Genomic DNA, 14,558 nt, shown 5'->3' on the forward strand with positions numbered 1-14,558 from the left:
CAGAAGAGGGGAAAAAACCCGGGGAGAAAAACCCCGGGGAGAAAAACCCAGGGAGAAAACCCCCGATATCGGGGAGCGGAGCGCGGAGGGGCTCCCGGTGGGCTGGGAGGATCCCGGTGGGATGCGCGGTGCTGGAGGCAGGGGAGCGGCACCCGGCGGATCCGGACCCAGCCCGGAGCGCTGTCCCCAGCGCGGGGCGAAGCACAGCGCGGCCTCTCCGTCAATAAACAACCACCGGCCCGTGCTGCAGCTGCGGCGCGCCCGGGCCGCCTCCGAGCGGGCTCTGCCCGGACCCCGGCGCCGCTCGGCCCACGCCCGGTGTCTCCCCGCCGCCCGCCCTCGGGGGATGCCGGCCCCTCTCCGCCCCGCCGGGGAGAGCCGGAGCGATCAATAAAACTGCGGGAGCATCCCGGGAGGCTGCGGGGGGCTGCGGCCCTGCTGGGCTGCGAGGCGAGGGCGACGCAGTTCCTGTCTCTTTAAATCCACCCTGCGCCCGGCGCCGGGAGAAAGCCGAGGCAGAGCAGCGAGCCCGGGATCCTGCTCGCTGTCGAGCGGGATTTGTCCCCGTCGGGAGCGCCGAGCGAGGGCCGGGGAGGCGGCGCGGGCCCCCGATCGGGCCGGGATGCGGGCAGGGCCGGGCGCGGCCCCCCGGCACTGAGCGTTGCGGCGCGGGGGAGGGCGCGGGGCGTGCGCGGTGCGGGAGCGGCCGGGAGCCGTGCGGGAGGGCGGCGGAGGAGGCTCCGCATTGCTGCTGCTGCCGCTGCCGCTGCCGCTGCCGTGCCGAGCCCCGCGATGCCGCCGCGCCCGCCGCTGCCCCCGGCCCTGCGCCCCAGCCAGCCCGGCCGGCGGCGGGGGGCTCCGCGGGGGCTCTGAGCATCCTCCCCCCGGGGCTGCCCAGCGCTCGCTTTTTCCCTTTTTTTTTTTTTTTTTTTTTTTTTTTTTTACCCTCTTTCCCTTCTCTTGGCATTTGGCCTCTTTTTTTTTTTTTTTTCCTTTTTTTTTTTTTTTTTTTTTTTTTTCTCCTTTTCCCCCACCCCCGTTCCCTGCCTTGGATGGTTTTTAGGTGGAGTCGTTTGCACCAAAATCCAATAGCTGCTGCTGTTCTTGCTGCTATTTTTTTTTTTTTTTAATGATCCTGTTTCCACAGCAGGGGAAGAGAGAACTGATCCTCAACATACTCCCAGAGAATGAATAATCACAAGAAACTGGCTTAAGCAGCTCCCTGGATCTGGTGCATGATTTCAATTGAGTTCGATTTGATTTAATTTTTTAAATTTTTATTTATTTCTTTTTCCCCAAGTCATCGTTCGCATTTTATTTCCTGCATTTCTTCCTATTCTTTTTTTTTTTTTTTTCACCTTTCGGGAGATTTGCAAACCGAATTACATGCATGTCCAGTGGGGGAAGGTTTAATTTTGACGATGGAGGGTCGTACTGTGGAGGCTGGGAGGACGGAAAGGCTCATGGCCATGGAATCTGTACCGGCCCGAAGGGTCAAGGTGAATATTCGGGCTCCTGGAGTCACGGCTTTGAGGTGCTGGGGGTCTACACTTGGCCCAGTGGCAACACTTACCAGGGCACCTGGGCGCAGGGCAAGCGCCATGGCATTGGCATGGAGAGCAAAGGGAAGTGGGTGTACAAAGGAGAGTGGACCCATGGATTTAAGGGACGGTACGGGGTCCGGGAATGCACTGGAAACGGGGCCAAGTACGAAGGCACCTGGAGCAATGGATTACAGGATGGCTACGGGACAGAGACCTACTCGGATGGAGGTAGGTGATGCATTGATCCCTTCCTGGCTGGGGCAGGTGGGGTGGAGGGTGGTGGGGAGATGCTCCCAGAGGGGTTGGGGTTGGACTCTGGGAGTTTGCAACCTGCTGCCGTGGATCAAGGGATGCTCCCACCCTGCAGGGGAGGAGGAACCAGCCCAGCGTGGCACCAGCCCAGCTCTTTGCCACAGGTAGCCCCAAATGTTCCATGGGGTCTCTGGGCGCTGGGTCCTCCCTCCGTGCTCTCCTCAAGCAGGTTTTTGGGGTGTGGAAGGGGCTGTGCTGGTGGGGGGATGCCCAGCTCTGGCCCAGAGGGGTCAGAGCACGGGGTGGGCCAGGCCTTGGGGACACAACCCAAGTTGCACATGGGATTGGCACTTCTGACTGCACCACTGGAACCTGTAGGATTTGCATGGGAACAACGCGGGGCAGGATGGAGGCAGTGTGTGTGTGGGGGGGGATCAGGGGTGGAGAGCTCCCAGCCAGGGGTGGGGGGCTCTGCTCCTCCTCCAGCCCCTCCAAAGGCAGCCCCACGCTCAGTGATGCCAGGGAAAAGACTTTAATTCAGACAAGAGTCTTACATTCCTAGTTTACGGCTTAATGCTTAGCGTAGGGGCTCAGAGGGATCACCAGAGCTCTTCTCTGCCGTCAACACGGCTTAACGAGATGCTGAGGGGAAACTGGGATTAGAGGAAAAACAAGAAAACCCAATTGGAGCGATCAAACCCAAAAAAATTGCTGGGCTAACAAGCTTTAGGGCTGAACTGGGAGAAACAGCTGGCGCCGTGCTGGAAGTGGCTGTATCATCCTCTCTCCTGGGCTGGGGCTCCTTCCACAATGGGAATTGCCACCATAATCCGAGGCAGGCCTACCTGCCAGCAGCTGGGGGGCCCTGGGCTCCGCTGGCCCCTGCTTTTCCCGGGAATGGAGGCCTCCTAAAGCAGCTCCCGGGTTATTTTTAGGATGTTATGGTTTTCCATACGGCTCCGGTGGGGAAATTGCAGCGTCGGGAACCTCCATCGCAGCCCTGCTGAAAGGTGCTGCAAGACCTTGCTCTGGAAAGCTCAGTTTGCTGCTTTGTGGTTGCTCAGGGAGGGGAGGTTGAACCTCACCTGCAGCTGCTTTATTTCTGTGCTCTCGCAGGGAGAGGTGGAACCGCCTCGGGATTTTTAATGATAATTCGGTGCCGGTTGTTTTCTCCCTGAGAAAAAGAGAGCTGCAACCTTTTGTTTCAGCTGCCTGGAAGGATGCTGAGGACTGAGCTGGGATGTGTGTTTGGAAGCCATGGATAAATCCCAGCAGTCCTTCAGTCAAAAATAAAGCTTGGGCAGGGAATCGTCGCCGTCTCCCACATCCGAGGCGCTCAGGAGGGGCTGGGGGGGGGGGTTTCTGCTTGCTCCCAACGTGGGTGCTGTCTCCTCCTGGCACCCAGCCCCTGCCTGGGAGGTTTGAGGGAGGACAGACACAAGTCTGGACCAACTACAGGTCTCTGAGGGCTGGGTGTTGCAGGGCTGGCCCTGTCCCCGGCCACGCACATGCCCCCGCCCCGGCACGCTCCCCATCCTCTGCAGAGCAGCGTTTTTTAGGGAAACCTGGGCAGCATCCCCACCCTGGGGTGGCTTAGCAGCAGTTTCAGCCTTTTCTGAGAAGCTACCCGAAGGAAACAGCTTTTCCTTCCATCTTGTCAGGCCAGCCTGGCTTCCCGGCGCTCGGGGACCCAAAAGCGACGTCGTCGTCGCGTGTTTGCGATTTCGGGAGGAGGGAAGAGGAGCAGTGCTGGGAAAGGGCAGGGTCTGTGGCAAAATGCTCCCCCTGGGACTCTGCAAACCTTCCAAGGAGGAAGGGATGCCGTGCTGGGGGAATGCAGGGTGCTGGTAACTGTGGATGCTCCTCCACAGCAGCTTCCCCCACCTCAGCTGGGCCACAGCCACCTCCAAGGCCACTGCCACCAACTCAGCTCCCAGCACCCAGAGGCCACGGCCCTTTCCAGCTGCCTGGCTCCATTCTGGGTGGAAACCACCAGAGCTGGGCATCTCCAGCCTTTTTGGACAGCAAGCCTTGCTGAACTTTGTGTGTTTGTGTCCCAGAGGCCGCTGTGTGCGGGAGCGGTGGCACCGGGGAGGCAACAGTAGGGAAGGATGTTTCTCATTAATCTATTCCAGTTATTACCTCCAGCAAACTGAAGTACCCAAGAATCCTCGCCCCAGCATCTGTCACTTGCCACCCACAGATAAATATTCATCCCTTGCACATCATTTTTTTTTTAGCTCCCCATCCCTGGCTCGGGGATGGGGCCCTAAATGCGCAGCGATGCCCGGGGAGCCCCAGAAAGCCCCAGAACCCAGGGATTTGCTCCAGTTTTCCCATTGCAGGGGGAAGGGCAGCCTGTGCTGGGGTTGCTGTTGGTGTCCCTGCTGGATCCTGGGTGTGCTGGGTGCCGGGGGTGGCACTCGGTGGCCCGGGGGCTCCCGCCAGCCCCGCGGCAGCGCTGCCCCCGCGCGCGGCTCGCCGAGCTCACGCCTCCCACGCCGCGCCCGCCGCGCACCCCACGCCCGGCCCCCCACGCCCAGCAGCCCCCCACGCCCTTCCCACTCGCTCCTGACCCCTGGGAGAGCAAACCCTGCTCCCCCAGCCCCGGGGATTGGTGCCCATCCACGCGGCCCTGGCACGGCTGGCACGCGGCCCCTGCGCCGTCCTGCTGCCCCCGTGGCCTCGCGCACTCAGGCATCCCCACGCTGCTGGTACAGCCTCGTCTTGCTGCCTAAAAAACCTCCTGGGCCCCTCCAGAGCACCTGGTGTTACATAAAGCAGGCTCCCAAGGATTGGGAGCTGGAGTTGAAGCACTTGTCTGATTCAGCCCAGCTCCGGAGTGGGAGCAGGAATTGCTCTCTTGCTCCAGGGAAAGGGGCTGCACCCACCTGGATCTGCAGCTCTGTGGGGCTGGGGATGCTGTCAGTGGGGCTGGGGGAGCTGGGGCAGAAGGCTGGAGACCTTCGAATCAGGTCTGGAGATCAAGAGACATCACAGCTGCTTCTGCCTGGGATGCTGTGGGGATCTCAGTAATTTCACCCCGGGAACAGCTGGAGTTGTAGCTCCAGCCTTCCCATGGGAATCCTCTGCCTTGGGTTTGGGCTGAGCTGCTGAAACCATCATGGCTTTGGTGGGGGTGGATGAGATGGGGTGGCTGAAGGAAGCCTCCAGATCTGTTTTTGCCCTTTCCATCCCTAGCAATGCTGGTTTCCTCCTCCTCCCACCTCATCCCAGCTGAACAACTGGGATCCTGAACCAGACAGGGCTCTGGGATGGGACCAGCCCCATCCTGGGCACCCACTGCATCCCTGAGGGACTGGGACGGGCTGGGGGTGCCTGCTGTGAACCAGCCTCACCCTGTTGCCATCCTGTCCCCATCCTGAATGTCCCTAAACCCCTGTTTCTCGGGAGGGCTGCCCCGACAGGGCCGCGCGGTCGCACGGTGCTGTTCATCTTGTGTAATCTCCGTGCCCACTCACCTAAAATGAATCATCCTTTGATAGGTGAGGGAAATATAATTAGTGTTTGCATTGTTAGCACTGGCTGAGTAGGCAAGTGGGTTTTCTTGGCCCGGGCTGGGAAATGTTCCTGCCGTGGGGAGAGGGGAGCACAGGGAGCTGCTGGGGTGGGGCCCTGCCAGCCTGTCCTGCTCCATGTCCCACTTTCCCAGCCCTGCAGTGCCACTGGTGACACCTCCCTGAGCAGGTGCACCAGGAGCTACCCACCAAATGGCCGGGGAGAGGCTGGGGAGGGGAAAAGCATGGAATATTTCCCAAAAGCCAGCATGAATTGCTGCTCCAGGGGGATGGAGCGGGAATGCTGTGTGAGACCTGCCTGCATGGGAAGGGGCAGCATCCCCTCACCTGAGCAGAGCCGTGCTTTGGGATGAGCCACCACCAGCCAGGAGGGTTGGAATGGGACACCTTTAATGTCCCTTCCACCCCAAGCCATTCCCAGATCCCACGGTGCCAGCGGCCTGGGGCCTCTCCCCAGCCCTGCCTTCCCCTGAGCTCCTGCACAGGGAACCCAGGAGAGAGGGCAAATTTCCCTCAGGATCTATTCATAGCACGGATGTCAGAATTACCTTAAAAGTACCAGCTCTGCCTTGTTTTGCTGCCGGGAAGGAATTGTTGATGCACTTCAAACAGTGGGCGGAAACAAGCAAATCCAGGAGCGCCCTGATCCTCGATCCTCCCGCTCCTGCAGCACCCAGAGCTGCTCCCAACAGCCCCCCCCAGACCCTGAAAATCAATTTAAAAAGTCAGGATTTTGGTGATGGAGCTGCTCGCTGTCTGGGTTGGGTCTGGGAACTGCTTGCAGTGGTTCCAGGAGAGCAAAAGCGGAGACGTCAGGAGCTGCCGAGCGCAGAAAAATGAATCAAAATACTAAATGAAGGTTCTGACCAGCCTCATTAAAAATACATGCTATGAACTCATGGTAATTACTTCTCTCACTGGAACATGCTGCTTAGTTTCAGGTACAGCTCAGGACAGAGGAAGAAGGATTTTGACCTCGGAGAAAAGAACATGAGGCAGAAATTGCCAGACAGGCCTCAGCCCCTCACTCCATCTTCCCGAGTCCTTGATCCAGGCTGGGATTCTCCAGGGAGCTGTGCAGGCTCCCAGCCTTGGGGAGCCCAGCAAACCCCTCTCCCTGCCCACTGCCTCCAGCCCTGAAGCACAGCGCTCATGGCACTGCGCTGGGGTGGGTTCTCATGGCTTTGAATGCAAATCTCAGGGTATTTGCATGTGATTTGATATCCCATGGGGCTCCTCGTGGTTGGGTGACATCTGCTCCTGGAGCTGAACGGGTTTTTTTTTCCCCTTTAGAAGCTCCAGCTTGTGGAATCATGTGATTTTGCAAGATTTTCAGCTTCGGTTTGGAAGCAAGGTTTCCACCCAGGCTATTGCAGAAAAGTCATTCTTCCAGGCTGGGGAAGCAGCAGACAAGAGCTAAAAATGCCTTCTGCTTAAAAAATGCCTCGATTTTAAAATGAACCTGATGAATTTTGAATGCTTTGAGTCAGGTAACGCTGACGTAGATGAATGAGCTGTATTAAAGCAGGCATGGCTTGGAGATGGAGGAGCTGGGCAGGCTGAGCTTGGGGATGGTCTCTAAGGGGTGAATTCTGGGGTTTGGCATCTGCCCTGGGAGATTTTTTTGTCTCTTTGGGTCTGGTTTTGGCATTCATTGAACTCCTGAGCAAGAAAGGATTTTTTTTGTAGGAGTTTGCACGAGTTACAGGAGAGTCTTGATTGTTATCTGCCCCTGGATTCAGCTTGTGAGTTGTGTTTAAGTCACAATTAAAGTATTTTTAACAAAAAAAAAAAAAAAATCAGGAGCTTGCAGGACACAAAACTTGAAAGGCAAATGCTTGTATTTTGGGACTTGATACTGGCTTTTCAAAGACAGATTCTGGCCTATGCATCAAAAATCCCTAAAAATTGCATTGGATGCATGAGCATTCCCTGAGAGCAGCCACTGCTTCCCCAACATTATTCCCTGAAGAGGTTGCACTCGCTCCCAGCACACAGCAGAGCATCATGAATTTTCATGAATGAGTGAACAGCCAGAGCAAGGCCCCTCATTTTGCTGATTTTCCACAAGAAGATGATCACCACAAAGGTATTATTTCCTGCTCAGGGCATCACCTGGGGCCTGCAGGGTGTTTCCCTGGCAGGAATAATGGTCTGGAAGTGTCCAGGGCCAGGCTGGAGGGCTCTGGAGCAATCTGGGACAGTGGAAGGTGTCCCTGCCCGTGGCAGGGGTGGGATGGGATGAGATTTAAGCTCCCTTCCCACCCAAACCTCTGTGTGATTCCATGATTTATTTCACAGGGAATAAGTGAACCTGCTCTTGCCTCTTCCCTCCCGGAGCAGCCCCCAGCCCTGATCCAGGGGGGGCTCAGCCTCACCCACCCCTCTGAGCATCTCCCACCCCTCAGGAGATGCAGCCCCAAAGCCAGCAGTGCCCCCAGGCTGGGACCAGCCCCTGCTCCTGGATCTCTGCTGGGAACAGGAGACAGCCCAGGGTTTGGGGCAGGATTAGAGCAGGGGGGATGAAGGGAACGAGCATTAGCCTGACTCCACTCTGCCTCCTGAGAGAGGCACATTGGCCTTAATGAAGGTGCTGAGCAATATCCTGAAGTGCTTTGCATCCCTGGGGATAAAACCTCATCCTGCTTTGGAGCCCAGCTGAATCTGCAGGGATTCAGTTGCCCTGGGAAAACTCCATTTCACCAGGGGAGGATGGGGATGATGCCTCCCTGACTTTCCCTCTTGACAAACCCACTCCCAGGCCAGACAGTATGAAATGTCTTTCTTTGTTTATTTCCTTTTAAAAGTTGTGTTTCCCCTGACTGCAGGACCTGGAGCTTTTAAGAGGAATTACAGCTGGCCTGAGAGGCACCATGAGCCCCATCAGAATCAGTGAAGCCAAGATTTGATTGTCTTCATTGTGGGTTTTTGAAGCCTTTCCTTCAGTTCTGGCTGGGAAAGGCACTTCCCAACAGGTTTGGGGAAGCAGGAGGTGCAGCAGCAGTGTGAAGAGGGAGGGGATGCTCAGGGCAGGCTTGGTTCTTCCTGAGGAACAGAGAAACAGAGGAACAGAGGAACAGAGATCTTCCCCTTGAAGCAAATAGCTGAAATCCCTTGGAAAACATTCATTTCCACACAAGATTTTTTTTTTAATGTTTCCAGTGAGGGAGGAGCCTTCACCTGCTGCTTGCAGAGCATCCTTGGGGCAGGCAATGATGACATAAATGTGTCCCTGCATTTGGGATGGGGCTCAAGGACATAAATGTGTCCCCACGTTTGGGATGGGGCTCATACCCCCCTGAGGAACAATTTTGCCACCTGTGATTTTCCCCAAGGAGAAGGGCTCAGCAATCCCTGTTCCATGGGATTTCAGCCAGAAATACTTGTGTTGTTATTTGCATCCAGAGGAGGAGGAGCAGGAGGAGGAGGAGGAGGCGTGAGGCTGTGGAAATCCATCTCCTCCTGCAGCCCCCAGCTCCTGCAGAGCTTCTGGCTGTTCCAAACCCATCCCTGCTCAATCCCTACCCTTTCCAGACCCATCTCCTTCCTCCACACCTCACCCAAACCCAGCAGCTCCACTGCTTGATTCCTTTGGATGGAGGCTCCCTCCCCTTAGATGTACAAGCTGACCATGCTGACACGAGCTGTAATTTTTTCCTATTTGTTTACATCAGATTTCATTCTGGCAGCCCTCATCCTCCTCATCCTCTCCTCCTTGGCCTGCCTGGCTGCCCAGGCCTGGCTGTGCCCACCCTGTCTGGATGCACCCAGCATTAGCACTATGACTAACACCCATCACGTGCTGCTGCCTGCGGATTCCATTTGCATACTCAAAAATCCATACTTTATTCCTTCCCCCTGTGTAAGCAGTTACCAGAGCATATTTTTGGCAAATTAGCAGCCACAGCAGAAGCATCTGACTGTGTTTTCAGCGTGGAAAGCCTTGGCAGGGCTGGAGGGGATCATTTGCTGTGGGTTCCCAGTGCCTGTGGTGATGGGCACAGGCAGGGTCACTGATCCCCACATCCCCAGTGGGCAGGGCAGGTGGCACCTCCTGCCATCCCTGCCATGCCCGTGGGGGTTTGGGGCAGGCTTGGGGCTGAGGGCAGCAGCTGGGCACAGGGCAGGGCAGGGCATGGCAGTCACACAGCTGGGCACAGTGGGCAGCCCAGGATGGGAGTCCTGGCAGGAAATGTGTCCCCACATCCATGCAGTCACCAGGGGGTTGAGGGAGGGGATCTCCCCCTCTGAAACCCCACCTGAAGTGATTTTCCAGCTCTGGGCCTTCCCTGTGTGAGAAGATGTGGAGCTGCTGGAGCAATTCCAGGGCTGGAGCCAGGCTGGGAGAGCTGGGGGGGCTCACCTGGACAGGAGAAGCTCCAGGGAAAACTCAGAGCCCCTGAAGGGGCTCCAGGAGAGCTGGAGAGGGACTGGGGACAGGGATGGAGGGACAGGACACAGGGAATGGCTCCCAGTGCCAGAGGGCAGGGATGGATGAGATATTGAGAGTTAGGAATTGTTCCCTGTGAGGGTGGGCAGGCCCTGGCACAGGTGCCCAGAGCAGCTGTGGCTGCCCCTGGATCCCTGGCAGTGCCCAAGGCTGGATTGGAGAGGGTTTGGAACAATCTGGGATGGTGGAAGGTGTCCCTGCCATGGCAGGGAGTGGGAACAACAGGAATTTTAAGTTCCCTTCCCACTCAAACCGTTCTGGAATTCTCTGCTCCTGTGCTCAGGAGTCCCCACAGAGTCAGGCAGAACATTTGGGGGCACATTTTCCCCATCAATTCCCTGGGATGGCCAGCAAGGATGTCCCCACTGTCGCAGCATCAGAGCTGAGGCTGGGTGAGCACCCTCCAGCCCTCCCTTCTCTCCTTCTCCCCTTTGGGGTGGGTGTTCCTGGGATGATTTGCGTGTGAATCCTCCTGGGCTCTGTGATACTGAGCAGCTGGAAGGGGATATCTGTAAAACTCCCTCCTCTGGTTGGAATTCAAGAGCCCAGCCTAATTATTGCCATCGGACATCTTTAATTAATGTGCTGCAGAGGCCACAGATAAGAGGGGGGCTGAGCACGCCAGCAAGGATCCTCTGTGAGATAAATCAGCAATTTGTAAAACCTAATTGCTTTGGCTTGGAAAAGTGGAGGGGCACTTTGGACCACGTCCCCCAAATCCCTGGGATTTTGGGGAGCTGGGGATTTTGGGGAGCTGGGGATTTTGGGGAGCCCAGCACAGCCACTGCACCAGGAGGAAGTGGCTGGGCCTCAAGGATGGGACAGAGCTCCTGTCCTTTGCAGCCTCCTGCTCCCATTTTCCAGGCAAAGCTGGGAAGCTGCACCCCTTTTCCTGATTATTTTATCTAACCTGGGAATACTGACCCTGCATGCTTGGGTTTTAACTCAGAGTTAGGGATGGAGAAGGAATTCTTTCCAAACTTGTCCAAATTTTTTCCAAATTCGTCTTATTCTGGGTGATTTGTGTTATTTGTGTTATTCGAGAAGAAATATTTGTGAGAATTATTTGTGTTATTAAGAATTTGTCTTATTCTGTGTGATAATGACACAAGTGTGTCCACTGCCCTCAAAGTGCTTCACAACATCCCAAATTCCTGCCTGGGTGTCTCCAGCAGTTATTTCTTCAGCAGTTATTTCTGAAATAGGGTTTTTCTCTCCAATTCATCCTTTGGGATAATTGCAGTTGCTTTCTCCTAGCCTCAGGTTGTGCCCTCCCCTTAGCTCTGCTTGGCATGGACGTGGCCACTTCCTCACCTTCATCTTGACTTTCCATGTCCAAGACTTTCCTCTCTCTCTTTGTCCTTTTGGCCCAGTGCAAAAGAACCACCCAGAGGTGGGATGGATATTTGTGCCATCTTGGAGGCATCCACAGGAGTGCCCTGCATGGCTGAGGGGAGAGGTTGGGACATTTTCCTCCCCAGGATTCTCCTCCATCAGGGTGGCTTTGGCTTTTCTCTGGCTTGGGCAGCACAATGGGTTTGTGGCCAGGATTGCCTTGGATTGCTCCCTGCCTCCCCTCCCATCCCATCCCATCCCATCCCATCCCATCCCATCCCATCCCATCCCATCCCATCCCATCCCATCCCATCCCATCCCATCCCATCCCATCCCATCCCGACCCTGTGAGGTGCTCACAACAAAAATCCTTGGAATTCTCCCTTCAGCACCTCAGCAGAAGATTCTGTTCTGTCAGAAGCTCTCATTCCACCCCTCCCAGCCCCACCATGCCAGATCCCTGCTGCACCTTCCCTTTCCATTCCCCAGCCTGGGGCAGCTGCAGCCGGGGAATAGGGGAATGTTGTGAAATCCTGATTCCTCTGCAGGGACAAGGAGGCTCTGGGCTCCTTGTGAGACCAAGCCTTGTGCAGATATCTGCAGATGTTGGGGCAGAGGTTGAGCTGAGCAGGGCTCATGGAGGAGGCGGCTCAGCAGTGAAGATCAGGTGGCTCCAGAGCCTCCCATGATCCATGGCCACATCCTGGAGATCCAGGGTTTGAAACACCATGAGCCAGGGAAGGAAGGAGCTCTGCTGGCTGAGGAAGGGCTCAGATCCCTGACAGGAAGCTCTTTGATCTGCTGGTGGCCATGAAGCTGCCCAGATGTCTTGGTGGCTGTTGGGGACACGAGCGTGGCCTCTGGGGCAATCCCTGGAGATAATCCATGGTGGGGAAGGAATGACACCCCCAAAAACAGAGCTGGGGATGGGGAGTTGCTCCACGGTGCTGGGACAGGACAAGCAGGATGGAGTGGCTGGAAAATCCACTTTGCCAAGGAGATGCCAAGACTGCTCCTGGCAGCTGTGCCATTCCAGGAGCAGGTTGGGAGCCAGGCAGGGATGGGATGGGATGGGGTGGGATGGGATGGGATGGGATGGGATGGGATGGGATGGGATGGGATGGGATGGGATGGGATGGGATGGGATGGGATGGGATGGGATGGGATGGGATGGGATGGGATGGGATGGCAGCACCCTGAGCACCTCAGCCTGGCTGGGGACAGGCACAGCTGCACTGGCACCTGCTATGACCAATTTTCCACAAGTGCTCCAGCCCCCAGAGCTTTGTTCTGCTCCCTGCCTGTCCCTCAGGTCTCAGCACAGGGCTGTGATCCTCCAGCTGCTCCAGCTGAATCCAGGGAGGGGTTTCAGCTCCATGTTTGCCAGGAGATGAGGAGGCTGAGGGTCCTGTCAGGGCTGGAGTGAAGGGATTCACCAAGGGAAAGGGAGATCAGGACTTGGGCAGGGTGGGATCTGATGGATCTCATGCACGAACTGTTCTCCCTGTGCCCCTGCCCACACTGGCATCTTTCCCTGAAACCCCCTGAATCCATCCCCAGGGAAGCAGGAGCACGGTGTGAGGACATCCTGAGGGCTCCCTGGCAGGGGAATTTGGGGCTCTGGGGGGGAATCTTTCCATTGTCCTGCTGAGATACTCTGGGATGGAGCCAGAAAGGGAGGAGAGGTGCTGCCAGGTGCCCAGAGAATGCAGGGACACCTTGGCAGGCTCTGCCACAGCCACCACCCCAGGCCTGGGGAGAGCTGTGGGTGCATGGCACTGGTTGTTCCCCATTCTTGGGGACACCTCAGGGGACAAGGCAGGCTCACTGCTCAAACCCCACACAGGAAACGTCTGCTGTGTCCCCTGAGCTGCATCTCGTAGCTTGTCCCCCATCCTTCTCCCTGTCACCACCTCCTCTCCCTGCCCTGCCAGTGCCTGCCCTAATCCCAGTGCTAATCCTATAAACCCTCAGTAAATCCTGCCTGCTCCTGCCTCCCCACGTCCCCTCTCCAGGGCAGGCTCTGTGGGGCCCCCAGCTTGGGTGTGCTGGTTTTTTGGGGTGCACAAAGCTGCCAGCCCAATAATGTAATGCCATTGCAGCACAGGGAAGGATGCCCAAATCCTGGGGGATTTGTTCAAAGCACTGGCAGCTAAAAGACAGTTGAAGAACCCCAAAATACACCCCAAAATGCACCCCAGAATGTGGCCAGGTGCTGGTTTCACACTCTGGGGAAGCAGCTCCTGTGCTCAGCATGAGCTGCTCCAGCCCAGATCCCTTCTGCACTTCTGAACCCTAAAACTGGGCAGGGAAATTCCTCAGGGAGTGCTGGGGTAGGACTGGCCCCATTCACACAGGGTTCACTATTTCAGCAGGTCTGTTTAAAGCTCCCTGGGCTGGCACCAATGGAGGCCCCACTGCTGTGAGGTGCTGAAGTCTGTGCCCATCCAGGAATGTGCAGGAATCACAGCATTCCAGCAGCTCCAGGGCCCAGCTCAGAGCCACCCTCGGGCTCCTCAGCCTGCCCCAGCAGGGCTCACAGTGCATCACTGCATCTCGAGCTGCTCTGGAGAAGATTAAGCTGACCTAAGAATAAAAACAAGCCCTGCAGTTCAACGGGCTGGGATAAGGCCTGGAATTGTGCCAACCTCTAGGAGGGGATGGGATTAGGAAACCTGAGCAGATTACCACCCACCCCAGCACAGGGAGCGTGCTGAGGTCCAGCTGTGTCCCCCAGGGTGGGTGGGCTCCTTGTCCCCCCATTTCCAGTGCTGTGGTGGAGCCCTGTGTGTGTTTGGTGCCACCAACAACCAGTTTAGAAACTCCAGGAAGTGCCCACGCAAAAGCAGGAGCTCCAGCAGGGGCACAATTCCAAGGGGAATATCCAAATGGATCTCTCCCCATGAGGACTTTATTTCCATGGAGCTGCTGCCTTCCCCAGCGCAGCGGATGAAGGCTCTGTGTGTATAAATAAATGTATTGTTATACATTATCCATCCACTGTGAGATGCCAGCAGCATGGACAGGATCAGAGTGTGCTCCTGGATAACCATTCCCCCATTCCACAGCTCTGCTCCTTTCCCTTGAGGGATTGATGCAAGGGGCAGTTTCTGGATGGTTTCTAACACCCTCATGCTGCAGCTGGAGTGCAAGCCTGCAATCTGGAATGGCTGCCTGGGGAGGTGGTGGAGTCACCATCCCTGGATGTGTTTAAAACAAGACTGGATGTGGCATTGGGTGCCAGGGTTTAGCTGAGGAGTCAGGGCTGGGTTGGACTCAATGATCTTTAAGGTCCCTTCCAACCTGGTCATTCTGTGAATTCTGTGAATCCAATCAATTTCCCCTCCACAACCTGACGTTGCAATCCCCATCCTGGAGCTGGGACTGGCATCCCAGAGCTGCAAAGACCTCCCGGAGGAGTTTGACGCCATGACCTCC

General features: G+C 56.5%; 1 protein-coding gene across 1 annotated transcript in view; it reads left to right on the forward strand.

The window, feature by feature from the left end:
- The first annotated feature begins 1,012 nt into the window (after positions 1–1,012).
- The window catches only part of JPH3 (junctophilin 3), a 46,863-nt gene continuing 33,317 nt past the window's right edge, over positions 1,013–14,558 (forward strand). Inside the window, exon 1 of the mRNA XM_063168168.1 lies at positions 1,013–1,772. Coding sequence (XP_063024238.1) covers positions 1,391–1,772 — 382 coding nt within the window. The 5' untranslated portion in view covers positions 1,013–1,390. The remainder of the gene's footprint in view (positions 1,773–14,558) is intronic.

Source organism: Melospiza melodia, chromosome 13 (genome assembly GCF_035770615.1).
Source record: "Melospiza melodia melodia isolate bMelMel2 chromosome 13, bMelMel2.pri, whole genome shotgun sequence".
Taxonomy (NCBI): Eukaryota; Metazoa; Chordata; class Aves; order Passeriformes; family Passerellidae; genus Melospiza; species Melospiza melodia.